The 26058-nt window shown below is 46.2% G+C and overlaps 1 protein-coding gene across 3 annotated transcripts in view; it reads right to left on the reverse strand.

Moving 5' to 3' along the window:
• MAMLD1 (mastermind like domain containing 1) overlaps positions 1–23055 on the reverse strand; it is a 52235-nt gene extending 29180 nt beyond the window's left edge. For 2 of the 3 annotated variants that reach the window (XM_041000128.1, XM_041000127.1), the window contains exons 1-2: positions 22960–23055; positions 939–2684 (exon numbers count right to left, since the gene is read on the reverse strand). In XM_041000128.1, coding sequence (XP_040856062.1) covers positions 939–2684; positions 22960–23055 — 1842 coding nt within the window. Of the gene's footprint in view, positions 1–938; positions 2691–22959 lie in introns of all 3 variants that reach the window. The other variant, XM_041000126.1, reaches the window with a different exon arrangement.
• Positions 23056–26058: the final 3003 nt, after the last annotated feature.

A 26058-nucleotide genomic window follows, 5' to 3' on the forward strand; every position in this document is an offset into this window, starting at 1 on the left:
GGAGACCACATGAGCAACATTGCATGAGGAACTGGTGCCTCCATCCAGCCATCTGAAAGGAACTGCCTCCTGCCAGCAGTCCTGTGGGTAAACTTGGCAATGACCATGGAGTCTGCCAACCACTGCAGCCTTAAGAGAGATTCTGAGCCAGAAGAGCCAGCTGTGCTATGTGAGGACTCTAAACTCACAGAAGCTTTGAGATCGCATACTCGGACTGAAGCTATTGGGGAGGGGGTGGCATTTGTTATGCAGCTACAGGTAGCTAATACAAGCAGGGGCCAGAACAGTGAATGGTGGGAGTGGTCCCAGACACTACTGAGATAATCAGCTGTGTTGAGTAATGAAAAGGCCACAAGACACAAAGAAACAGAAGGCACACTGAGAAGAGTGTAAGGTCTGGATTGAGACCTCCTGGTCTGAGGTCCCTGGTTGGCCTCTGGCTGACTTTGTGACTGGGCAAGTCATCGCAACTCTCAGAGCATCACAGTCTGGGTGTGTCAGGTGGAGCTAAAAGCAACAATCTGACGAGTACCCCTCTTTTCCCTTTGGGGAAAGGCAGTGCAGAGATGAGTGGCATGCTAAGTGGTTGTGTGCAAGTGCCCATCTCTAGAAGGCCTATTGTGCAGCCTTCTGCCAACAGACACAAGATTTGAGTGTTTCACTGTAATCTTGTGTTCTCAGAAGCCTCTGCTAGTCCTGCTACTTTGGTCCCACAACAGGATGAGAGTGCCATGCATCTTGTAGTTGCCCCCAACCCCGATGGATCCCCTGGGAACAGCTCATGGCTGCAGCTTTCTGCCCAGGACAATCTGATGACCTGAACAGGCAGAGTCAAGTGTAATCTCAGAGAACAGTAGAACTGGATTTACCCTCCAAAGCCACATGTCAGCAGCATACATATGGGTTCTCCATTCGAAACCTGCATGAAGTTGTCTTACCTGTCTGGGCAGAGCAGGCGCAGGGTCTGAAGCTACTGGTCGCTGAAAGCGCCGCGTCTGCTGCATCACCTGTTGCAGCAGGAATGAAGACTGGTCAGGCTGTGGCCGCGACTGCAGCTTTGGCTGCGGCTGTGGCTGTGGCTGTGGCTGCAGCTGTGGCTGCGGTTGCTGCTGAAAGGTGACAGTGCTGCTGGAGCAGGCAGTGACAGAAGAGGCCTGTGCTTGTGTTGGCTGCTGCAGGTAGTGAAGCAAGGAAGGCTGCCTGCAGGTGGCTGGCATGGGTGGTATCTTCTGAGGGGCTGGCTCTGAGACAAAATGGGACAAGGGCTTGGTGTTGGCAAAAGTAAAAGGCTCAGGGGCTCCTGGGTTGGCGTTGACCAACCCTTGCTGCACACCCATGTTCAGGGTTTTGGACGAGCTGCTGGTCATTGGCTTGAAAATGGGGTTGGCTGGCTGCTGTGCACTTGGCAGATGGCTGGTGGGCGTCAGGTTCTGGATCCGGGAGCACTGTGAGGTGAAGGACTGTTGCGGCAAGCCAGGGCTGGCCAGCTTCTCTGAGCGATACGGTGGGGATGGCCCTAGGGTGCTGGTGGGCAGAGCAGACATGAGGTGTCCCTGAGGGCTTTTGATGGTTGACCTCACAAGGTTGGCAAGAATGGAGCTCTGTGGGGTGAACTGCTGCTGCTGGCTGAGAGCTGGACTGGGGAGCTTCTCGGCTGTGTAGGGCACGGCACGCCCCAGGGTGGCACTGCTGCTGGGCACCATGCTGGAGAGTAAGGCATTGGGAGAGCCCTGCAGGCTGCTGCCTCGTAAGCTGTTGGGTGCCATGCAGGACACCGTGAGGCTCTGAGGGCTGAATGTACGCCGGGGTGGAGGTGGGGGTGGGTGTGGAGACGGCACTGGGCGATAAGGTGGGGAAAGGCCTGGGGGAGGCAGGCCTGACCATGTAGGCGGCAGCCCTTGGTGCTTGGTAGCAGATCCCTGCTTGCTGGCTGCTAGCGCCTTCAGCTGGTGGGCATGATGCCACTGGGGAGCCTGCAGGGGTGACAGAGTGACAGGGAGCATGGCCTGGACCTGGTTCTTGGCCTCTGCTGTCGAGGAACTGGGTGAGATCATGTGCTTACTGGTAGAAGGAATCGAATAGCTGAGCTCTGTGGAGGAGAGCGGCATGGGGAGCGAGGCGCTAGGGACTTGGCTGCAGCTAGAAGCAAAGTCCTTGCTGGAACCTAGGCTCTCCAAGTGTGCCATGTGGTGGACTGTAGGCTTGGCAGTGGTACCCAGGTTGACCTGCAGATTCTGTAAGACAAGTGGCTCTTCTGGCTTGCTCCCCAGTATCTTCTCAAGGTCTAGCTCACTTGGAGAAGGTTCCTGAATTTTTGTTAGTTCCTCCAGCAGATCTTGCAATTCCTGGTCTACACCTGGCATACTGTTGGTTTTCTCATAGTTTGGAACAGTGGGCCCTTTCAGCGCCATCTCTGTAGTTGGTGGCATGGCAAATGAGGCATCCAGAACACTGCCACTCATGGGGTCATTGTCAAGTAGTAAAGATGGGCCAGCTCCTCCCATGGTGACAGGACTAGGGTTCATTGATAATGGAGGCACCTGCAGCTCTGCACAGGAGGTGCTGGGATGGCCCACAGGAAGGGTGACGTCCTCAAGACAGGGCCTCTTAATTTTATTAGGGTAACCTCCATCAGCCATGCCTGGAAACAGGAAGTGTTCTTCTTGCCTCCTCTTAATAGTTCCCTGTGACTGAAGAAGAAGGAGAGAGAAAGAGGAATTTTTATACAGTGAGTGAATAGGATATCTACAAGATAAAATGGACCTCCTAGTTTAAAGACTTACAGTTGCCAAAGCCATAAGATGGCTTATTTGGGAGAACCATAATGTTGTTTCTTTGTTGGTGCATTGCATTTAAGCTATCTCATTTCATTTCTAGTAAGGCATCATGCTGTCTGTAGAGTAAATAGGACAGAATGTCAAGTAAAAGTGTTCCTTCCTTACTGAAACCAGAGTTCAACCCAACTACACAGACACCATTAAAAGCATTTGAGTGCAAGCTAAATATTCTCCAATCCCATCTGTCTACAGATACCCCAATTGTTGAAGAAGGAAATTCATAACATAGACATTGAACATTTAGGCTGTCTCACTTGGTTATATGCACCAAACTGCAGCACTAAAACAGAATCAGAGTCTTTAGAGGACTGACGTTGCTCTGGGTGTATTCTCCTGGACAGCTGTCTAAGACATATTATTTAGGGAAACACATTTCACAACAGTCATTGTAGGCATCACAGACATGGTTCTATTTAGATTTACACATGCACACACACACACACACTACTTGTCTACATACAGAAATAACTTGGAAGAACATATACTGAACCATTTGGAGCAGTTGCTTGGGATGACTGAAAATTAACTTTCTATCCTCTACATTTCTGTGTTTCTTGTTTGTTTTTAAGAGAAGAGTTTGTAATGCCAAAAAACAGTATAAAGTCACCTAAATAAGAAATTCCTCTCTACAGATGCATCCTCAGGTCGAGGAGATACCAAACAACAGGAGAAGGCCCAATGTGGGATCTGCACCTTGGGAAGGCTGCCCATCGTTCACGAAAGCTCAGCCATCAGGAACAAAGCATGCCAATAGCGATGTGAGTTTCCTACTCTCCCACAGCCTCATACAGATTCACGCATGGCTGTTACGTTGATGATCATGACCTGTGTGTCAGCAGGTGAGGAGGAAAGGGGCTAGGGCACAGGAGGCTGAGTCACAATAAGGAGGATGATCACAATAAGGAAAAGAGGACTTGGAACTCCCCTGAATGGTGACAGGCAAACAGAAGTAATTCTCCTGAAGTGCTTTTTGGCAGAGGGGGCCTTTTTTTTTTTTTCTTTTTTTAACTCTGGGAGTCTTACTAGGACACACACCACTGCTCCTGTGGTGTCTCTTCAGGTTTCACTCTTCTGATTTGATGAGCTTGTAGCTCAATGACGATTCAAGGTATGCAAGGGTCAGTTGCCAGCATGACAGGGGTCAAAATGACTCCCGCACCCCAGGGAGCATCAAGGTAGACCCCCAACCCTGCCATCTAATCCATGTCTTAGTGTTTGCTTCACATCAGAATCACCTAGAAATATCCAGACAGCCAGGTCCTCCTGCCACAAATCAGTTGCCTTAGTCTCTATAAGGGGGAGATTGAGAATTCAGCAACTTACACACATCTTCACGGCTGCTTCTAACTAGACAGCCAGGTTGAAAAACCTTAGCCTACAGCACAAGTGGAAGGAGCCTGGTGAGGGGCCTTGGCCTAAGGCAGATGCAGCTACGTCCTGGTCTTGCCACTTCTCTGAACCCAGCTTTTTCACTGATAGAATGAGTGGAATTCTAGCTTTTCTATGCTGCTGCTCTGGCCATTAAGGGAAATGAGGCAGATTGTGTGGCACCTGGTACAGCTTCACTAACTGCTACCTGGTATCTCAAAAGCAAATCTGGAAGGATCCTGGAGATCTAGTGCCCTTCTATTAATGACAGAGACCCTGGGATCCAGGTAGAGGGTAGGGCTTGCCCAGAGGTACTCAGTCATGGGGTGATAAAGTCCAAACCAGGGGCAGGCCCCTGCCATGACCACTCAGCTGTGTCCCAATACACTGCCTTTTATCTATCCAGGTGAAGTTGCATATTTCTTTGTCTTCTTTTTGTATATGCCTCAGAATTTGAGCAAGGATACTTTGAGAGGCAGCTTTGCCACCTAACTTATCTGAGGCATGAATACGCCAGATCAAACAGGAATGGGATAGAGAGATAGAAGGGGCATCATACAAGCCTTTACTAGTCTTCTGTGCTCATTTCAATATCAAGGAGTTTGAAGGGACACAGAAGACATGGTGGTCCTCCCCTCCACCCCAGTTGGCCTGGGAACAAGTCACTCAGTATTTGGCTCCAGCAAGCATTCAGTAAATAGTAACTGAATGAATCAATGGCCAAATGGACACAAGTGACTCAGCAAGCAGGGAGCTTAACCATCTATGCAATCAATTACAGAGCAGCCCACAAATAAGTTCCTGGGTCCCAAACTGAAATTCGATATTCTCTGCTACAGTAACAAACAACACAAAGAAATGTCTTACAAATAAAACTGTATTTCGACCAGGATTGACTGAGTGTGGGTTTTACATTAGGATTTTTTGCAGGCAATTTGGTTTGCCAATGGTTGGGTCTGGTTGTTGTTCATGATGTCATGAACAACAAGGTAGGGTGAAGAGGGAGACAGGAGGGGAGGGTAGGAGCTATAGGTAAAAAGCCTTTGGACTTTGCTGGCAGTTTCTGTGGGCCTCTGACACTTGCACTGAATTGGTCTGTCATGACCTGGCTGAGCCTAAGGTGGCAGATGGTGGGAAATGCAGAGCATGACCATTTGCTACTGCAGGTAACATTAAGCAACACTGGCAAATGATAGGCTGCTGCACCCTTCCTAAATGAGAGCTTGGCTGCAGGCACAAAGCAACCACATCCTTGCAAATGATGCTCCCTCAGTTCCAATTCTAGAAACTGACCAGCCTTCAACAAGAAAACACATCCTAGGATGCTGCCTCAGGGAGCTCAGGGGATGGCCCATGGTGGGGGGAGCAGGTGCTCCTTTGCTAGGCCAGTTGTGTTGCTAGGCAGCCACACTGGACATTTCAGGATGCCTACCAAGCAAGGGCAAGTTCCCCTGTCTCCAAGCGTAAGGTGGGCATGCCCATGGACGCCACTGTTTCAGCAGAACCACAGTCCCGAGCCTCTTCTTACACCATCCTTTCTTGATGGCCTTCAACAAGCCACTATCTCGCAGCTCCATGCTTTGGATTTCAAGAGAATTCGTGAAAGTTTCCCCAAACACTTGACCTGATAGGTGAGAAGAGTACCCAACACAAGGGAAGTTAACTGGGTCCTGCAGGAGTGCACCATGCTGCTGTGATAGCATCTGCTTCGCCTGTGCACTAGTGAGGCCTGCAGAACTGTCACCCAGCTCATGCTGCTCCTATTCAGAAAGGCTTGCTTTAGTGTTTCTGCACTCACAGTCACATCATGTGTTATTCGTTTCAATTGCGAGAAGCTCTCTGCCCATTCTCCATGCTCAACATCATGCTGCCATGACCATTGGCTCACCTGGGCTGGTGCTACTGCTGAGGCTCTGCCTGTCCAAGCTGGGCATTTCTGGAGAAATCTCAGTACTTGCCTTGGAGAAGAGCAAGCTTATCACTCTGGAGTGATACTCCTTTTTAAAGTCCCCTACTAAGCTTTCAGATCATTCTAAACAAGACGGCCAGCTTCACAACAGGCTCTTTCCACTTTACAATCTTGGGCACAGCAGTCCTGAGGCCTGGCTTCCAGCCAGCTCCTACTTCAGGCCACCTACTGCACTTGATCCTGTTCTCCCCGAGACAATGAAGAAAGAGTTAGGCATAGGCAGGGATGTTCAGGTGTGTATCTCAGCCTTGTCCTTGGCAGATGACAGAAGGGGTTATGATTTGCTTTCAGTTCCATGGTCAGTTAAGAAAGAACACTAGGGCCTAGGTGTCATTACTCCAAGCAGAGCCCTCTCAGATCTTCAGGTGGTGACGGAGCAAGAGGGAGTGATAGTGCCTTGGTGTCTTGTAGACTTGAATTATTTTCTCACCTTGCAGAAAGGTCTGCAGAGTCCCATTTCATAATCAGGCACACAAAGCTACCAATGTGATCCCCATGACCTTATAAACATTCATTAAAATGCATTCAAAAGCATGTGATGGCTTCCCAACTTCCTAAATGAGAAGAAAACAAAGGCAGCCCTTACGATAGTAGCCAAGTTCAGCTTTCCTTTTCTGAAGTCAACATTATTGGATCCATGGCATGTGGCAACTCTTCCTTTTTGGCAATTTTAGTCCAGAATGACAGAGAAGATCAGGATTTCTTAGAAGATGCCTAGACTGCTGTAAGACGGGAGACAAAAAGCTAACTTATGTGTCTTTCCAAGGCTACTGTGAAAGTGTGATTTGGACCTTTGAGCTAAAGGCCTAATATGGACACTGACAAAGGCTAGAGGAAGATAGGCATAGCTCTAATTGGGAAAGAAAATAGGATGTCAAAGGTATCTAGGAAAGATTAATTGGGGACCCTCATGTTCTGTCCAAAGAGCACTGGAGATAACTGTGTAAAAGGTGAAAATGGCCTGTGGCTTCTCTTTTTTTTTTTTTTTTTTTTTTTAACCTTCCTCTTTCTTCCTCTTTTGCTCTGCCTATTTTGCTCTATTTTGCTGACCTACTTGGTTCACCTCTCTCTTACAAGTATATTCATATTCTATCAACAACTTCATTCAGTGCCATAGCATGTCCCCCTACAGGTTTCTGAGCACTTGACATTGGGCCAACTAGCTTAGACCTCCAGTCTTCTGAAGACAAGGGTGGCCCCAGTAGATTTTATCAGAAGAAAATGCTAATGAAGACCTGCTGTATGATGGAGGTAGAGCCAGTATAGATAAGACAATGATGCATTAGGACTGGGCTTGCAGGGGAAGAGAATGAGAGAATATGAGAGAGATAGAGAGAGACCAAATACATATACAGATGGTCTCAGATGGGTATGGATATCCAAGTGACAGTGCAGTGCCTATATTTGGGCATGTGTGTCACTGGCATGTGACACACATGCCCAAATATAGAATGTCCCAACCAACGGAATCTGCCAGAATCACAAGGCAGGAGGCTCTGGAGAATCCTGGGGTGATTAGAAAGAGCAGGAAACCCTGACTGCTGATTGCCTTCAGGAGGAGTCAATGACATCTCAAGAACTGAGATCTTGTTCATGCATGATTTGGAGCAACAATCTTGACCTTCCAAGAGAGCATTGGCTGGTTGTCCTGAAGTGCCCTGAATGAACACAGACTGCATGTTCAGCACTCGAAAGAGGTGGGACCAGCTAAGGGAGAGCAAAGAATCTGGAAGTGGGCATTGAAAGATTGACATTTCAGTCCTAGCACCTCCATTTGGTGTGTGACTGTAGCAAAGTCACTTCACTCTCTGGGTTTCACTTTCTTCTTCTGTGAAATGGATACTTGACTTCCCATGTGTGCCTCACAGCTTCATTGAGAGGTTTCCTGTGCTGAGATGGAAGTGTATCTGAGGAGCAATGCCACCAGATCTTCCAGCTGCCCACAGCTGCCTGTTGCCACTCTGCTCATTCTCTGACAAATAAGGGTGGAGCAAGCCTGGGCCTGCCGGTGCTGACCTGACAGTCAGCAGCAATGCCTTGGGGTTGGGTCCTGAAAAATGCACCTGATGCTTATGGTATTCCACCCTCAGCTCTCTCAGCTCAAGGCCTTTGTGGCTTCAATTGCAGTTATAGGGACAAAAGCCCAAGTGGTTTAAGGATCTCTGATCAAGGCAGAAATGAGCAAACCAAGGCGAACAGTTTTCTAGAACTGCTTTCTCATTTTCTGTAGTGTAGACATCCAGGCTAGAAGGCTTGCCAAGCTCAAGAATTGCTACAAACCTACAGATGTATAATATGCATTGAATTAGCTGTTAATCAATATTGTGCCATCCCCAAAGGAGAATCAAAGTGTTCTGTTGCAGAGGAAGCATTTCTTGAGTGCTAGCATTGTGCCTAGGCTGTCGGCATGGCTGAACCTTTAGAGACCGCACAATTCTCCCCACTTGTGTGAAGACTGTGCAACCCAGAGCCAAGAAATTATGCACCTGTGGCCCTCGTTTCACAAGAAGAAACTTTGAGCCCATCTTTTCAAAACACATTTCCATATTTTTCTGTAAGTGGGATAGAGATGACTACTTCGAGAAAAAGAGAAAAGTTAGTTGGTTTCAAACATCCAGGTAGATTTGGAGTGGGTGACCTATGGGTGAAATAGCTCTTTGCAGGTGAGAGCAGAGATGCTAGTCCTTGAGTTACATTATGAACACTCTCAATTATCTCCATGGTATTTTACCAGGGGCTTGCTTGACCTCAGGACGAGTTGGAAGGGTGTGACAGGTAGGGGCACCAGTTGTGTTGATCCTGTAAATAGCAGGCCTGCAACTGGCTGGGTCAAGAAAGGCTGGTACAATTCTGGTAGAGTGAGGTAGGCTGATCTGCAATTCTGTTAGAGTGGTACAGAGTAAGTAGGCAACACGAAGTCTGCCAGCTCTCTATCCACCTTGAGGGACATTTGACAAACCATTCTTGGAGATCTACCCAGAATGGGGCATTGGAGAATCAATCTTAGCTCTGCTAGACATCAGCCATATGAATCTAGACCCCAAACCCACCCTCCTGACACATTTTACCAGTCCCTTCAGGAATCCAATTTGAAGTTGGCTTTCTATGGTCAAAATCCAGCAATTGAACCACAATGAAAAAGCAGGGGTGGGGGCGGGAGATGGTAATCGACTCAACAGAGTGGCAAACCAGACTTAGCCTTGCAATCTATGTCGTTTGAGCTCTGATGCCACTGAAGCAGGGTCCTACAGGGGACGTGGAATAGGGCACATTTGGTCAGCCTAGAGACTGTCCCCAAATCAAGGCCTTCTTTTTGTTCCTATTCAGGTAAGCTTGACATAGTATGAAAATCACCTTTTAAAAGTGCCAATTAGTGTATTCACTGTGTTGTGCACCAATCACTCTTACCCACTCCTGGCACTTTCCTCACTGTAGATACTTCTTAACTAGTCACGCCATCGTTCTCCTCTACTCCCAGCTCCTGCCAACCACTAATCCATGCTCCATCCCTATGAATTTGCGAATCTGGACCTTTCAGACAAATGGAATCATCCAATAGGTGGGCTTTTGTGTTTGGCTTCTTTCTTTGAGTACTATGTCTTCTTCTTTTATAAAGGTTTATTTATTTGTTTGAAAGTCAGAGTTACAGAGAAAGAGATTGATTCCATCTGCTAGCTCACTCATCAGAAGGCTGTAATAGCTTCATCTATATCTCCCACATGAGTGGCAGCATACAAATACTTGAGATATCTTCTGCTGCTTTTCCCAGGTCATTAGAAAGGAGCATATGGGATGCTGGTATCACAAGTAGTGGCTTAATATGCCATGTCACATGCTGGTCCTTAGCATCATGTTTTTTAGATCTGTCTACAGTGGGCCATGTCTCAGTATTTCATTACTTTTATGACTAAATGTAATTCTCTTGTATGAATACACTGCATTTTGTCTATTCATCATCTGAGGGACGACATTGGGTTGTTTCTGCCTTTTTACATTTGTGAATTCTGTTGCTATGAACATTTATTTGCGAGTTTTGGTTGGATACCTACTGTTGTTTTTTTGGGGTATATTCCAAGGGGTAGAATGGTTGTATTGTTGGCAATTCTGCCCAAACTTATGAAGAACCACCAAGTTGCCCTCTACAACCCAGGACGTCTGTGAAGCTTCCCTCACTGGAGTGATATAAAATGGCAGCAGAGGTGGTAGGAGGAGCTGAGAGCTAAATCTGGCTTCTGGGCCAACACAGGGGAACCTCTGAGCTCTCTTTTGAAAAGTACCTTTTTGCTCCTGCCATCAGTTTGTAGTATTGAGCCACACCCTTGGCTAGGACCCTTGGCTAGGACCAAAGGTAGATACAGGGAACACTTCTGTTTCCAGATTGAATGAGGCCATCCACAGGCCCTTTTCTTCTATGTTATTAGAAAACCTAAGGGCCATAAGGAAAGCATGTACAATTTCTGGAGCCAGAGGCCTGGTTTACATGGCTTCTCAAGGCCAAGGGTTCTTTGTGTTCTAAATCTGCCACCTGGACAGGACATGGAGAAAGTGTAGTATCCTACAATGAGCCCATGGCTCATTGCTGTTTGAGCTAGAGATGGCATTGCATTTCCTTCCTTGATGAGAAGGGCCATCTAGCCTGGACTGCATTTACTTGGGGGCAAGAAACTACTTCCTGATTCCTCCTGTTCAGCTCATATCTGGAATCTTGAAAGGGTGACCTCTTCATCTACTCCCCATCTATTTAATAGAAACATCTAGAGCCACCTGTGGGAAAAACATAGCAAGAGATGTACAAGCTCATGGATGGGCAGAGATGGGTGTCTTGTGAGGCTGCTTCTGAATTTGTGTGTACAGAGAGGAGGTGGCTCCTGGCAGTAAAGCCTTTCCAGACATGTGGGGGGAAATTCTCAGTGTAAATTGCGCAAGTATAGTGGCCTGAAGAGATTTATCTAGATTCTCAAGATATTAGACTTTCTCTAGGCTTTCACATCCAAGTCCTACTCTGAGCAACCGCAGGATTTTGTGAGATTCCAGCTTCTGTCAGTAGACAATGTGCTTTTTTAATGCACTGTTCTTTGATTTTAACAGCAGTCTTGGGGTGGAGGTGATAGAACTTTGCTTAGGATCCACATTTTGCAAATGGGTATACTGAGGCAAAAGAGGCTGGGCATCTTACTAAACTTACATAACTAGTCAGTGGCATAACAGGCCTTAAACACCGGACTCCAGAGTGAAGTCCAAGCATCAGAGACCCAGAATCCCTAGATATATATATTGGCACCAAGCAAGGGGTTATCCTGGGGCACCAGGAGAATGGTAGCAATTTAAATCCTACACACTTAGACTGAGAATAAAATTCTCTTGTTTTTTCTCAGTCACGGGGTTTTTATTTGTCTGTAGGGACTGTTGTGTTTGCCCCAAGGCTTTCTTAGTTACATATTGGAGGTGAGTGCCAGAGAGCAGCAACTTCAGGAAAGGAGGTCCCTTGGTACAGCCTTTACTATGTGCAAACAAGTAATTTGGTTGCCAGGCATTTGCTAAATCCCATGGACTAACCCATTTGCTTGCAAAGCATACCCTTAAGTGCCAGTGTGAACTGCTATGCATTTTGACTAACTACCAGACACTCTTTGTATATTAAAGGCTTTGTAGGCAAAAAGATACACTGATCAGACAAACATATTTCTAGATACTACATTCCAATAGTATAATTTAGCAAGGATGCGTGGTGAGGAGGCTGGATGGAGGCCTTCAATCCTTATAGTCTGTCTAAACTGTTTCAGATTGGTAGATGCCTTGGTCAAGTCATTTTTCCTTCTTTGTGCCTATTTTCTGGCCCATGAAATGCATATATTTTTTGAAAACAAGATTATAACAGCTTGGAAATGTAAAGGTAACGTAGTTCTCACCACGCTATAGATACCAAATAAATGTTAGCTCTCTTTCCACTCTTGAAAATTCAGACACATTCTTGGTGGTCCCAAAATAGCCTTTAGCTTGTTTTACTCAGTGTCATCTGCTGTTCATGGCAGAGCTGCATTAATGCTTAGCTATGCTCCTGAACAGCTGTGCAAGGCTCACTGCTGTCAGACAAATCCCAATAAAATACAGCAAGATATTGCCAGTGAAAGGGAATGAGTCCTCCATATATCTATTCTTTATGAAGTAGAATATCCCCCATCCAAACGTATCCCAGTAGTGTGTTTGGAGGTATCACCCTGTGTTATAATGAATCCTAATTCAGTTTTGATCATAGATGCATACTGATGTTCCATAGCCACAACACAGCGGGTTACATATTTGAGACAGTGACAATTTAAAAACGTGTATTTATATCAGTCTAGCTGTATAGTATCTGCAATTACATCATTGAAGGCATAATACAACTGGGTGTGTATAAGTGAGAAAAGAAGAGAAGGGTGATGCTGTGATGGGACTAGTGGTGATGGTGGCAATGGAGGTGATGGTGATGGAGGTGGCAGTGGTGATGGTGGTAGAGGTAGCTGAAATGATAGAAGTGAAAGTAGTAATGGTTGTGGTGTATTGAAGGTGGAAGAGATGGTTGTGGTGACAAAGGTGCGGCTATGATGGTAATAATGGTGGCAAGAGTAATGACTGTGTTGGTAGCAGTGAAGGTGATTGTGATATGGAGGTGATGGAGGTGACAGTGGTGATGTTGAAAGTGGGGTAGATGATGAAGGCCGTAGTGGTAGTAGTGTAGGTAAAAGAGATGGCAATGATGGTGCTGGTGGTGCTATGACAATGATGCTGATACTGACAGAAGTGGTGATTAGGGGCTACAATATCACTACAAACATCTTCTTTTCATACCATTCTGTAAGAAAGTCTACTGACTAGGACACAGATGGTAGACTCACAGTATGTGTGTTATTAGCAAAGCCTCAAATCAGTCTGTATGTTCAAAGTCAATCATAATTATCTTTTTAAAAAAATCTGAGTAATTGGAGCGCAATGACTAGGGAAGGCACAAGATTTTGAGAGTGTGAACATGTTGGGAATAAAGTGATCTTGTGTCAAATTAAGCTACAGGAAAGGGCAAGGCATGTCTAAGTTCCTTCGATGTCATGTGGCTAGAAAAAAAATGGGTTAACAGCAGTTTGCCACTGTACACAGAGCTGTTTGAAGACATATATTCAGAAAGCAGATGTTGGTGTTTGGAGACTGGCTTCCTGAAGGTATTTTATATAGGCCAAGTTCATTGTTCTAAAGGTTTGACTCCAGGGAGGAAGAGAGGCAAGAAAATGTTTAGCTTTCCTGACAGTTTCACACAGGCAGCTGTGACACAAGACAACTTCAGGGCCTGAAGCCTACTCCAGAGAATGTGAGAGTAGCCTGGGCTTCCTTTGCTTTGGAGATGAAGAGTTTCCACACAGGGCAAGGCAGGGAGGCTGCTGGGGCGAGCGTACGCAGTGGGGCAGAGCCACCATGGCCATAAGAATGAGAGGAGTGGTGAATCAGGGAGAAGCTGGCTTCCAGTGAGGGACGCAGGAGCTGAACACTGTAACAAGATGAGAGCGTGAGGACTGCTCCACAGGAAAGAGAGGGGTGGAGCAAGCTAGTGGCATGTTGGCTCTTGTGATGTGGCATTTCCGTGCGTTTCTAAATGCAAGAAGGAGCAGGCTGGGAGGAGGTCCAGAGCCCAGCACATTGGGCAGAGGACAGCAAGTGGCAAGGCCCTGATGTGCACCAGGGACAGGCAGGTGGCTGGTGAGCCAGGGACATGGCTGTGAACTCACACAGGACCTTGCAGCCTGTGCCAAGGGGTTGCAGAGTTTCCTGTTTGGGAGGAAGTGAAGCAAAGGAAGGACAGTCTTTGTGAAAGTGCTCTCTGGGGCTGGGACTGTGGAATAGCAGGTGATGCCTGGGGTGCTGGCATCACTTATAGGCTTTCTGATCCAGCTCCCTGCTTGTGGCTTGGGAAAGCAGTGGAGCATGACCCAACTCCTTGGACCCCTACACTCACATGGGAGACTTGGAAGAAACTCCTGGCTTCAGATCAGCTTAGCTCTGGCCATTGCGGCCATTTGGGGAATGAACCAGGAGATGGAAGTTCTCTTTGTCTCTCTCCCTCTCTCTCACTTTGTCTTCTGAAAAAAAAAAATCTTAAAAACATTTCTCTAGATGCTGATAGGAGGAGAAATGACTCCTAAGGAAAACAGAGTGGTAGCAGAAGCAAGAGCTGTGGCCAAGGTTAGAATGTAAAGCTTCGGCACTGTGGCCAGCCAGCTTTGGCACAGACAAGGCAGCTGAACACACAGGCAGCCATTGATGGTCAGTGAGTTCATCTCAGGTGGCTACTGAGGGGGTAGCCATCAAGAGGGAACAAATCAAATGCTAGTGGCTGCAGCAGGGCTGGCTGCCTTAGCAGAGCACATGGTCTCTGGTGCACTCTCACCCTGTGAATAGGTGGGTATGGCTGTGTGCTAATGCAGTCTTATGTGTAAGAGCAGCTGGAGGGCTGGGCTGAGCCCCCAGGCTCTAGTTTGCCAGCCCCAGACCTAGGATGTGATCTGAGCATGCTCCCTGAGGGAGATGAGTTATTTTCAACTTGCCCTTTGCACACTGCCAGGGACCATGGAGGCCCATTGTTCACAGAATAGGGGGGCAGGCAACCCTTTCAGAGCCAAGAAGCTTAGGGAGTTCCATCCTGGGGCATAGCCTTTGCATTCTTTTCTAACATATTAGAATCTCTTCTGACTGTTCCCTTAAGGCTCATTCACTATATATTCTGGCCTTCTCCATCTTCCACTCTACTGCAGGAGTTTTGGCCAACCAGTACAATAGAGCTCTCCAAAGGCCAGGGGATGTTTCCTACTCATCTCTGTACCTCAAAGTGCTAGCGTGGTAGCACAGCTCATTTGGCAAGTGCAGTTTTGAATCAAACATCATAGGAAGTGGCAGTTGGCAAACTGGCCTGCTCTCTTCCCACGGCCAGGGTAAAATCTCCAGAGAAACACTTGTAAGGAACTCTTAGGAATTCACTAATTGGCCCAAGGACTTGGAACACACCCCTTTCCTTACGACTGTGTCCCTGGCCTTCTCTTATCTAACAAAGGGGGTGGCCCACACGATTGTTGAGCTAGATAAACAGCAACCACTGCTTACTGACCATTTCCTACATGCCAGGTACTGGGCTGCAGCTAAACTCAGGGTCAGGATGGTGAGTGAAGCTAGCTGCCTTCCTATTCTGGGGAGCAATGACTCTGGAAGCAGAATCTGAAAGGGGATGAGCCTACACAGCCCTGGAGGCTGACAAAGGCAAGTCTGCGGTATGAGGTTCGGGGCACCTGAGGAGGGGAGGTGACGACAGCCCTAGTCACGTTTGGGACTTGGCTCCTGGGCCGTCCCTGGTTGAGCCCACTGGTGTGTGGCCCATGCCTGCCTTTCCCACTTGGCTTTCTAAGGGCCCGGGACCTGGTGAGGAGGAGGAAGAGAGAAAGGCAGGAAGAAGTGGAGGGGATAGGAAAGGCAAGGGGGAAGGGAGGCTCTTGGCATGCTATTCTGTATTCATTGCAGAAATTAAAATCTGTAGCCCAAACCTTAGAAAGGCATGGCTTTATTCTCACCCCTCCTCCCAAAGTCTGGAATGCAACATCCCAAGGCCAGCTTAAGACACAAATATCTGAAGAGAAAAATAAAAGAAGAAAAAAGCTATACTGAGTTCCCCAACTGGGGGTCCTCAGTTAAAGCAAGAGGCGTGTGGTTTGGGGAGTTCCAGGCCCAGAGCCCTAGAGCCTAGATCCTCTGGGTTACTAGCTTCCTAACAAGGAGTGGCACCCAGCTCACTCTGCTGCTGCCTCCAGGCTGGGGACCAAATGTGCTCCCATTCCTTTTGCCAGGGAAGATCCACCTCCATATACCTGTTACCTAGACCTAACAGCAAGGCTAGTGGGGCACGGGGCTAGGCAGCATCAAAGTCAGGGCTGCTGTGGCTCCAGGACAATTCTTAAACAGGCAGGGTGAAGCTCGTGGACACCTGCCAAGGCCAGCTGCAAAATGTACTCCTCCCCCTGCAAATTCCTCTTCCAAAAGTCGGCAATGTGCAGGTCATTGGTCTGCTGAGCTGAACTACCCAGGCAGGACTGAGACCCTGAGCACAGGGCTGGCAGGCAAGCTCAACGGTGCTCCGCCCTTGCGGAAGAGATCTGCCTGCAGGCAAGGTCTCTGCCTGGCTTCCTGCCCCACTTGGGTGTCTGTGACAGGAAAAGGTCCTTATGCAGGAGAAGGCGGGGGAGCAAGGGGAGTGAACAGCTGCGTGCTCCGTAGGGAGGATCCCCAAAATAGCCCGGCACATATGCCCTGCAGGCCTTGACCCAGAATGCCGATGGCTCCACTACCGCTTCAGCTCTGGTCCATGTGGTGGGGCTGCTGATGGGATTGCGGTGTCCTTGGGGGGTCCTATCTACTCCTACCGGATCTCCAAGGACGAGTGTTTCCCTGGGCCTCTCAGACCAACCTCTGAGCATCAGAAAGGTGCCAAGAGGTGCCTCACTGTGTGGTTAAGGACATGTCCACATCTGTATATTGCCCAATAACATCAGGTAAAGAATACAGTTACTAAGTTTGCTTCACCTACCAGGATCCTAAGACCCATCTGGCTCAAGAAGGAGCTCAGAGAACAACAGGGACAGCTGTCTCCCTGGGTACCAGCTGGGTTGTAACAGTGGAGACCACATACATGTGAGCTCCTCTCTTGGGCCAATATGTGCTCTAGCAAACATCCCCAAAGCTTGAAGGAAGCAGAGAATACTGGATAAGATCCAAATCCCTGAATGTGGGCCTTGAGATGTGCTGTCTAGATAACTCACTCCAGTTCCTGGCTAGTTGTCCCTGCCTTCCTGTTCTCTGCCAGGCAGGGCAAGGGACTGTATGCTGCATGGCAAGCTTGAGGGAGCCACTAGGATATGGAAAAAGGCTGCCAGTCTTTACCTGGAATGCCAGTGCCAAGAAGTCTGGAACTGTTTTGTCTGTTGCTCTGGCTTGCACACCCAGAGCAGTGACCAACCTTCAGAAGGTCCCTCCCATGTCTGAGCTCCTAATCTGGGAGTGGCAAGCAGGAAAGTGACAGTGGCTGTGGAGGCAGGGTGCTTGAATTGACCACCTTCCAACGAGATGGCTTTGTGGGAGTTCCTGTCCTTTGTGATCCTTGGACTCTTCTTTGGGGACAGGGAAATGTTAATCCCTGTGTCACAGGAGCAAAAGCTCTACAACACACAGTAATGTCCCACAAGGAACCCATTCTCCTATTCTCTCCTCTGCCTTTTACTTCCAGCATAGATTTATTCCTAGGTAGGATGCCTGAGGAGAATTTGTTCCATTATTTTGGTTATTGGAATCTAAGTCTAGCCTAGGGCTGGGCACAGGGCAAGGGCCTGGGAAATATGCCCCCCATGAGAAGGGTCATTACCAATTAGGCTCAAGCATGGCCTATGATCTCAAGAGGATAAAGACTGCTTGAGGACTAATGAAGAGTTGGTCAAATCCCCAAGATCAAGTCTGAGGAAAGCATTAGTCTTCAAGGCTCCTGGCTACAAATCTTAAAATGAACTACACATTATAGGTTGAAATGAACAGAGAGCTTTCAACGGGTGTTTCCAGTTCACCAATCTAAAGAACAGGGTAAGTATTTCCGGTAGCCACTTACATCTCCACATACTCTCTTACTAGAGGTTCCTCTCTCCCTTTTCCTCAGTCCCACTCGCATTTAGAAAAGAGAAGATGGCCTGAGGGGCTGGCTTTGGTTGTGCTGTGGGTAGAAAGACTACACCTGAGCCCACCCAAATGGGGAACCTTAAGTAGCCATCCTTCTGCAAACTATTAGAGTCTTCAGACCTTAATAGTTTTATTCACAAAGAAAGAGAATGATAATACCTCCCCGCCCCATCACAGAGTGACTGGAGGCTGCAGTGCAATGCTGGGCATGCTAATTCATTGTAACCAGAATGACTTAGCCATAGACAATAAAATGACTGAATACAGGAGATGTTCAAAGCTCACAGTACCCCTTCTTTGTAGAACAGTATACCTAATGCCCTTGGCACTCCATTTATCCAGCAGCTGTCTTAAGAATAGAACAGGTAACTGGAGGAATTTCAAAAATTTACAGTGGGGTGTAGACAGAGATGGCGTGTAGCAAGCACATTGAGTGCCAACTTAATGCGTGCTGTGGTGCACTTCCTATGCCTTTGAGATTTGTACACGTTGCAGGGTTGCACCACTGCTCTAGGGGAAAGAGTGTAGGTCTTGACTTCAAAGGGAAAGGCCCAATGTTCTGCAGAGATTGGATGCCTTACTAACCTTGGAAAGATGTCTAGATGTTCGAGAGGCAAAAGTCCACTTTTCCCTAAATCACAAGAGGCATTACATTATCAGACAACTGAATGAGTGAGCAAATATGGAAAAGGTATTTGCATTGCTCAAACGGCTACTTCTGCATGCTGTGTCAGCAACATTCTGTGGTTTTCAGCATGCTTTTCAGGTAGGAGGTGGCAGTATGGTGGTGATGACAGTGGGCCTGAGACACTGTGGCTTCTGAGATCTGCTCCTTCCAGGTCAACTTGCTCATCTTCTCTGAACCTCAGTTTCCTAACTTATAAGAATGGCCTCTGTTCCTAGTGCAGTGGCATTCCACATGGGTACTAGTTTGAGTTTCAGATGTTCCACTTCTGATCCAGCTCCCTACTAATGGCCTAGGAAAGCAGCAGAGAATGGCCCAAGGCCTTGGGAGCCTGCACTCATGTGGGAGACATGGAAGAAGTTCCTGGCTCCAATTTCAGCCTGGTCCTTTGGGGAGTGTATCAGCAGATAAAAAATCTCTCTGTCTCTCCCTTTGTGTATGTAACTCTGTCTTTCAAATAAAATAAAACTAAACAAAACAATGGCCTCTTTCTCTCAGGGTTATCATGAGATTAGAGGAGGTAATGCCCCCCAAATGCTTAAGTCTAATACCTAGTCAATGGTCAGTCTAAGGTTACTCTTACTCTTGGTGTAGTTAGACTTTGTTCTCAGGGAAGGCCACATCCCACAGCTAGTTAGGAGCAGATGCAAAATCCAGGCATCCTGAGCCTTGGGTGCTAAGTCGAAGAACAACCATCACATCAGACATGGCTTTTCCTGAAAGGGAACTTTCAGTTATGTGCCCGTAAGTTTCAGGGCAATTCACAAACTTCTTTCCTCTAGGATTGATAAAATTTTACTACAAGAGCCTGGCCTGATGGCTCAATTGGCTAATCCTTCCCCCTAAAACTGCCAGGATCCCATATGAGCACTGGTTCTGGTCTCAGCTGCTCCACTTCCCATTCAGCTCCCTGCTTATGGCCTGGAGAAACAGAGGAGAACAGCCCAAAGCCTTGGGACCCTGCACCCACTGGAAGACTGGGAACAGGCTTCTGGCTCCTAAATTCAGATAGGATCTGCTCAGGCCATTGTGACCACTTGAGGAGTGAACCAGTGGGTGGAAGAACTTTCCCTCTATTTCTCCTTCTCTTTGTAAATCTGTTTTGCTTTTCCAATAAAAATAGACATTTTTAAAAAAAGAATTTTACTTTAAGACTTGGGTTGGAAATGCAGCTTTTTTGTTAGATTGTTTTTGGGGAAAGGAAAAACTAGTTAAGCTGAATGCCCAAAGCATAACTCTCTGTTAGATGCTTTCAGGCAGATGGAGAGTGGTAAGAGCAATGTGCTTCCAGATGCACAGGGTTTCCTGGAGTTGGGGTGCAGAGTGTCATCTCTGGATGTCACGAAGCATCAGAGGGAGAGGAAGCAACGGAAACATCTGAGATTCATCTAAGGCCATGCCCTGGCCACGCCCAGCTCCCGCAAATGACCTCCTCCTGCTCTTTGCATTCCAGGCCTGTCCAAACGTGTTTGGACAGCAGGTTTCTTGGCGAACACACAGGACATTCTGCTTTTAATCTGTCAATCCTTTAACACACAAGCGACAGAGATCAGTGTGTGTGTGTGTGTGTGTGTGTGTGTGTGTGTGTGTGTTTTCAAGTTCAGTGTTAGCCCCAGGCACATTCTTAAGACTATAGGGAATGACAGTCACCAAGATTCAGCTTCTCTGACATTGTTCCTGGATAAGTTAGGTGTTGTCACCCCATTTAAACTCTGATGTCTCCTAATGGCGATTCAGGCAGAAGTCATGACATCAGAGAGGTGAGCCTAGTGAGAAGTCTAGGTCATTAGGTGTATCCCCTTGGAGGGTGTGTCTCATGAGAGAGTTCGTTATTAAAGTTCAGTTCTGCTATTCTTTCTTTGCTGGTTCACCATGTGATCATTCCTCTGCACTTATCATGAGCATCCTTTACATTGAGCTGTGAGTGCACCTGATGCTGAACTGTAACTTTCAAACTGGAAGCTGAAACAAACCTTTCCAAGAAGATTCGCTCTGGTGCTCCACAGAAAGAACTAAGAGCAGACTAGCCACATATCAACACCAAGAGTCGTCCTGGTCCTTTATTGATGTTAGCAGCAGCACCTGTCAGCCATAGGGGAACAAGTGGGCTCTCTCAATGCCTTCCTTTTTAGAGATTATATGTATCTTGCAAAAAGACAAATATGGTTTCAACTGTGATTTTTCATCTGAATGAAGTTGCTTTTGAAGCCTGAAGCTTATATTTTTGTTCCATTTGACTGGGGGTGAATCTTTGGTCTTCTAGGACACCTTGGAGTTCTGGAAATAAGCTACTCAGAGCCAAGGATAGAGAACAAGCTGTACTGGACAGGAGTCAGAGGGGCTGATTTTGATCAAGTCCAATGTGTGACTCTAAAGAAATGAATGTGAGGTTTTGGCAAGGTTTACAAAGGGTTCTAAAGACCATCTGCAAAGGGAAGCCCAGCCCAAAACTGGTGCGAGCAATGACAACTTCTCCAGAATCAGTGCATGGTGACTGCTCCAAGGATCCATTCTAAAGACAACCATCCCCCCCACCCCCGTGTACATGCGCTGAGGTCTACACTACCCCAAAACAAAGTCGTTATTTACTAGTCACACTTTTCAAAAGAGTGCTATGGAGTGCATAAGAAGAAGAGGAAGGGCACTGTTGTAATGACAACCCATTCACCTTTTTCTCCTTGTTTTTGGCCCAAGGGAATTAAAATGAGTGGGAAACAAAGGAACAATTTGAAGTCAGGCAAATTGATCATGGACTCTGGTGTATTACCAAGAGTGGTGCTTTTTTATTTTTTAATTGAATGATTCAATTGTTGATAGTAAAAAATGAAGCAATAAATGAAAAGGGAAATCAGGATAAAGTTAGATTGCCTTCTAGAAGATGTCTGAAAAAGGGCTGGTAATTTGGCCAATTGATTACCCATGCTGCCATATGACCTAACTTCCATCTCTGTGAGCAATGGGGCATTATTAAAGTAAATAATATGTAAGTATTTGACTTGATAGTACAGTCTCAATAAATTGCTAGTGGCTGTCATTAAGGAACAGAAGCATTATTTCAATCACCTCATCCACAAACACACCTGGGAACATATCACACTCTTAAACAGAAAGCTGACTTACTGAAAGTGCACTGCCCTGGGAACTGAAGTCAGGCCCTTTAGTTATGTGAAATGGCATTACCTCAGAGCTCAGGGCTCCCAGTTCTATGAACAGGAAGGAAGCAGACTTACGGTTCTATAAGAGCCTTTTCCTCTTTGTTCTATTAATTTCAGAGATTAAGCAAGCCACTCCTCTGCAGACCCAATACTCTGAGATAACAGTCATTGTGTTGGCTGCAAGCTAATCTTGGTAGACTGGCAATGCTGCAGGCTCTTATTGTCAATTTCATCTAGCCCATGTCTCTCATGGCTCCTTTGACCACCCTGCTCTCAAAACTACCATTGGAATCCCCTAATGTTGAGTTTGAATGATGCTTGGGTATCCAGGGACAAAAGTAAAGGTTGATCAAATGAAGTTTTAGAAGCAGAAGCACATTCAGACCAAGGTGTTGAATGGGAATCCCTTTTTCTGTTCCATTCACTGCTCTTTATTAGACTAGGAAGTTCTTGAACTTGAAATGGTTTCTGTAAGGACTTATTCCAATATCCCACCCTGGACCTGCGCCATTTCTTCTTTCTCACAGCTCTCGAAATTCGCGCCAGTCTAGCCATCCACCAATCAGATGTAACCTGGCATTCCACCTGAGAATCCCACCCCCAATCTCCTAGACCCTTCTCCAACCCTGTCCACTCCCCAATCAGCCCCAGGCACTAATTCCCTGAGGCCTGGGCTCGAACCCCAGGTGTTTCCTTCTGCCCTTTTCTCCTGATCTCTACCACCTCCACCCTGTTCCTGCCCCGCTGGAATAAACGTCCTAAGATACCTCCTTGTATCTGGTGTTTTCAGCTCACGGTAAAGAACCAGACTGCGGGAATTAGCTGTGCATAAGATATCATAATATCATCGTATGAACTAGAACTAGAACTCTACCACTTTTCAAATAACTAACAGTTTCCACTAAGGGAAAAAGTAGGATCATTTTGCCTCTCATTCATCCTCTGCTTTCCATTGAGGGGGTTCAGTGCAGGGATCACTGGACTTGGAAAACAAATTGAGTGTTGGACTCTATTTTCAGTTCATACACAAATGCTCAAAAACCAATCAGCTCACCTCCTAGATCTTTTCTAGGGAAGATGTAAGATCCTTGTGTTTTTAATTGCTTGTTTGCCACCAAGTGTTCACAGGGAATTTCAAGAACACATCTTACATCGAAGTTTAAGATTAGAAGCATTTAACACCCCCCTCCCCCCTATAGCCCATTGTCTGACCGATTCCTGGAGCTTTCTGGGCTCCTGACGATTTCCCACCACGGTGAAATGGGGAAGCATGCTCTTGATTACAAGCCGACTTTTCCAGTCATCCATTGTTTGACCTGCAATTTTATTCTTGACTTTCCAAGGTGCTTCCCAAACGACCTAGACACAGGGCTTTGGGAGACAAAAAGCACACTCTCTTTCAGATATAAAGATAAGACCACTGCCCCCCTGAAACAGACTTTTAGGCTGTGGACAGGTTTGTGTGGAGTCAGCCAACTTCTTTTTCTGCCTCTTTTCCCACCCTACCACCCTTAGTGAACATCACCCCTGGGAAATGAGGGGTACACCAGAGGGGCAAGGTGACTGGGGTGAAATAGGAGTCCCTGGCCATGGGAGACAGAATAAAGTTCACTGGCGAGTAAATGAATGGGCAGAAGACAGCTGACAAAATTAACATAGTATGGGCTTATAAGCAGGGAGTGTGAGTTCAAGGCTCTGTGTTTGTTGTGATACATTATAAAACCAGGAAAAGATTCTTCCATTGTCTGAGACAGTTTCCTTCTATGCACTCCTGATGGTTGGATCAATTGTTGGCTTAGGGTCCCTGTAGCTACACCAGAGTAAGCCTTAAGGCCCAGAGAAGGAACAGCCACTAATTCTCATCCTGTGGGCACCTAGTCAAGTGAGTTAACCAAAAGTAAAAAGCCTGAAGACAGCAGAAGCAAGCAATACATTGTGGAAGGAGCTAATGAATCACTGAGTCTACTGGTTCATGGGAAGTGACTGACTTGCTATCATCATGGTACTTCAGTGTATGTTCTCCAGGGCAGATGAGCAGACACACACAAATCTGGGTTCAGCTTATATTTCTTTCTGCTTCCCATGATGTAGCAGAAATAAATCTATGCTAAGGCTCTTATATGACTGCAGATTTTTTTTTCCTAAGCCCCTTGATGGTACAGCAGCAGGCTCTGAAGTCTTGATGTCCAAATGTCCATCTCTGGAAAGAGAAATATTTTCACTACTTTACTACTGAACAAACTAAAACCTCTGGACATTGCAAATAAAACATATACAAGAAGACCTGAACAATGAAAGAAAAAGGAAGCAGACCATCTCGATACCATTACACCTGAAGGCTGCTATGTAGGTGAGTCCCCATGATCCTCTTTCTGCCTCATAAATGGTAAATGTGGAGCTGAAGAAATCAGCAATCCTGAATGTCAGCAAGCACAAACAGAAAGCTCCCAATGAAAGCTTGTTCTCTAGAACCAAAAAATCAGGAAAGGGGCATCCTAATAAAACAGAAAAGTTTGACAACAACTGCTATAATCCAGCTAAATGACACAACGTGAATTAAAGCTCCACTCCATTCCATCACTAAAGGCCAAGCAGGGGGCCAAGATTCCACATCCATCTGGCAGTAATGGGTCACTCTTACCAGTTCCCACAATGGGGAGCTGGAACTCACCTCTGTTCATCTATTTGGTATCAGGGAACTTTGAATGGGAATCAGGCTTCTATATTCACTGGGCAGAAATAAAACTGTACCCCATTTCCTGCAATGTCAGAGAAAGCCAGCTAAAAAAGATGATTAAAATATCCAATCACATAATATAACATTTCAAATGCCTAGGTTTCCATAGAAAAACACTCATCAAACTAAGGACCAAGAGGATCTCAAGTTGAAAGATTAAAAGATTCCACGACCGGGATGATACAGATGTTAGAACTATCTGACAAGGATTTAAAAGAACAATAATCAATAAATTCTTCAACCAATAATTACAACCACATTGAAATAAGTTTTAAATAGTCTCAGAAAAGAAACAGGTATTCTCAGGAATGAAACAGGAAATACAAACAGGATCCTAATAAAATTTTTAGAATTGAAAAATAAAATAACTGACATAAACTTGATAGACAATATCAAGAGGAAAATGGAAGGGACAGATGCATTAAATCTGACAATTGAGTAAATTCAGATGGGAAAAAATGAACAGAGACTCAGCAACTCTGTTGTGGGATTATAATGAGAAATTATTTATGACATGTCACTAGAATCTCAATAGGAGAGGATAGAGAGAAAAAATGGGACTGAAAAGGTAATCAAGAATAGTGACTTGAATCTCCCCAAATTTGGCAGAAAGGAGATTTGGAGATAAATAAAACTTGAATGAATTTCAAACACTATAAATGCAACGATATCTACTCCAAGAATCATCATAATACAAAATTGTGAAGCGTGAATACAAAGCCTAGAGAGCAGTGGCAGAGAAATGACGCCTTGCCTGCAGAGGAAAAACAATTTAATGATAGGAAATTCTTTTAAAATTAGAAACCATAGGAATCAGAAGAATACAGCACAATAACTTGAAATTGTAATTTCAAGTGCTAAAACAAGCAAATAGCCAAACTAGACCTCAATACTTAAAGAAATAATCCCAAAATATGGAAGAGGACTCGAGACATTCTCAAACGAAGATAAACTAGGAGAATGCATCAATAAGAGACCTCTATAAGAGTATAGCTGGGTGGTATTTGGCTTCAAAGTTAAGATACTGCTTGGGACACCCACATCTCCTATGAGAGTGCCTGGATTTCAGTCCTAGGCCTTCTCCAGATCCCAGCTTCTGGTTAATGTGCAGCCTAAGATGCAGCAGGTGATAGCTTAAGCACCTGGGTCCCTGCCACCATGTGGGAGACTTGAGCTCACTTCTAGGCTCCTGATTCCTACAGCCCTGTGTGTTGCTGCCATCATCATGATGATCCTACATGGATGGTTCCCATACTTCTCCAAATACACTACATATCTATCTTTAATGACTGTCCAAAGGAAACAATAAAACAAGGCATCTGGGACATTAGCAAGGAAAAAGATCAATGAAAAGAGAAAAAAAAGATGGGACTTCCTTTTCTCTCCAGTGTTCCATGGTGTGGTTGATGCTTGAAGCACCAATTACGGCATCGTGGGATGTGTCTCTAAATGTGTGGGAAAAATATTGAATACAATTGCATTACAAAACGGAATGAAGGCAGGAAACAGAGGTTAGACTCATGAGATGTGCATACCGGTATACACTCACACACAAACACACACGCCTAGAAAAA

Source organism: Ochotona curzoniae, unplaced genomic scaffold (assembly GCF_017591425.1).
Source record: "Ochotona curzoniae isolate NIBS_2020 unplaced genomic scaffold, NIBS_Ocur_1.0 scaffold_1852, whole genome shotgun sequence".
Taxonomy (NCBI): domain Eukaryota; kingdom Metazoa; phylum Chordata; class Mammalia; order Lagomorpha; family Ochotonidae; genus Ochotona; species Ochotona curzoniae.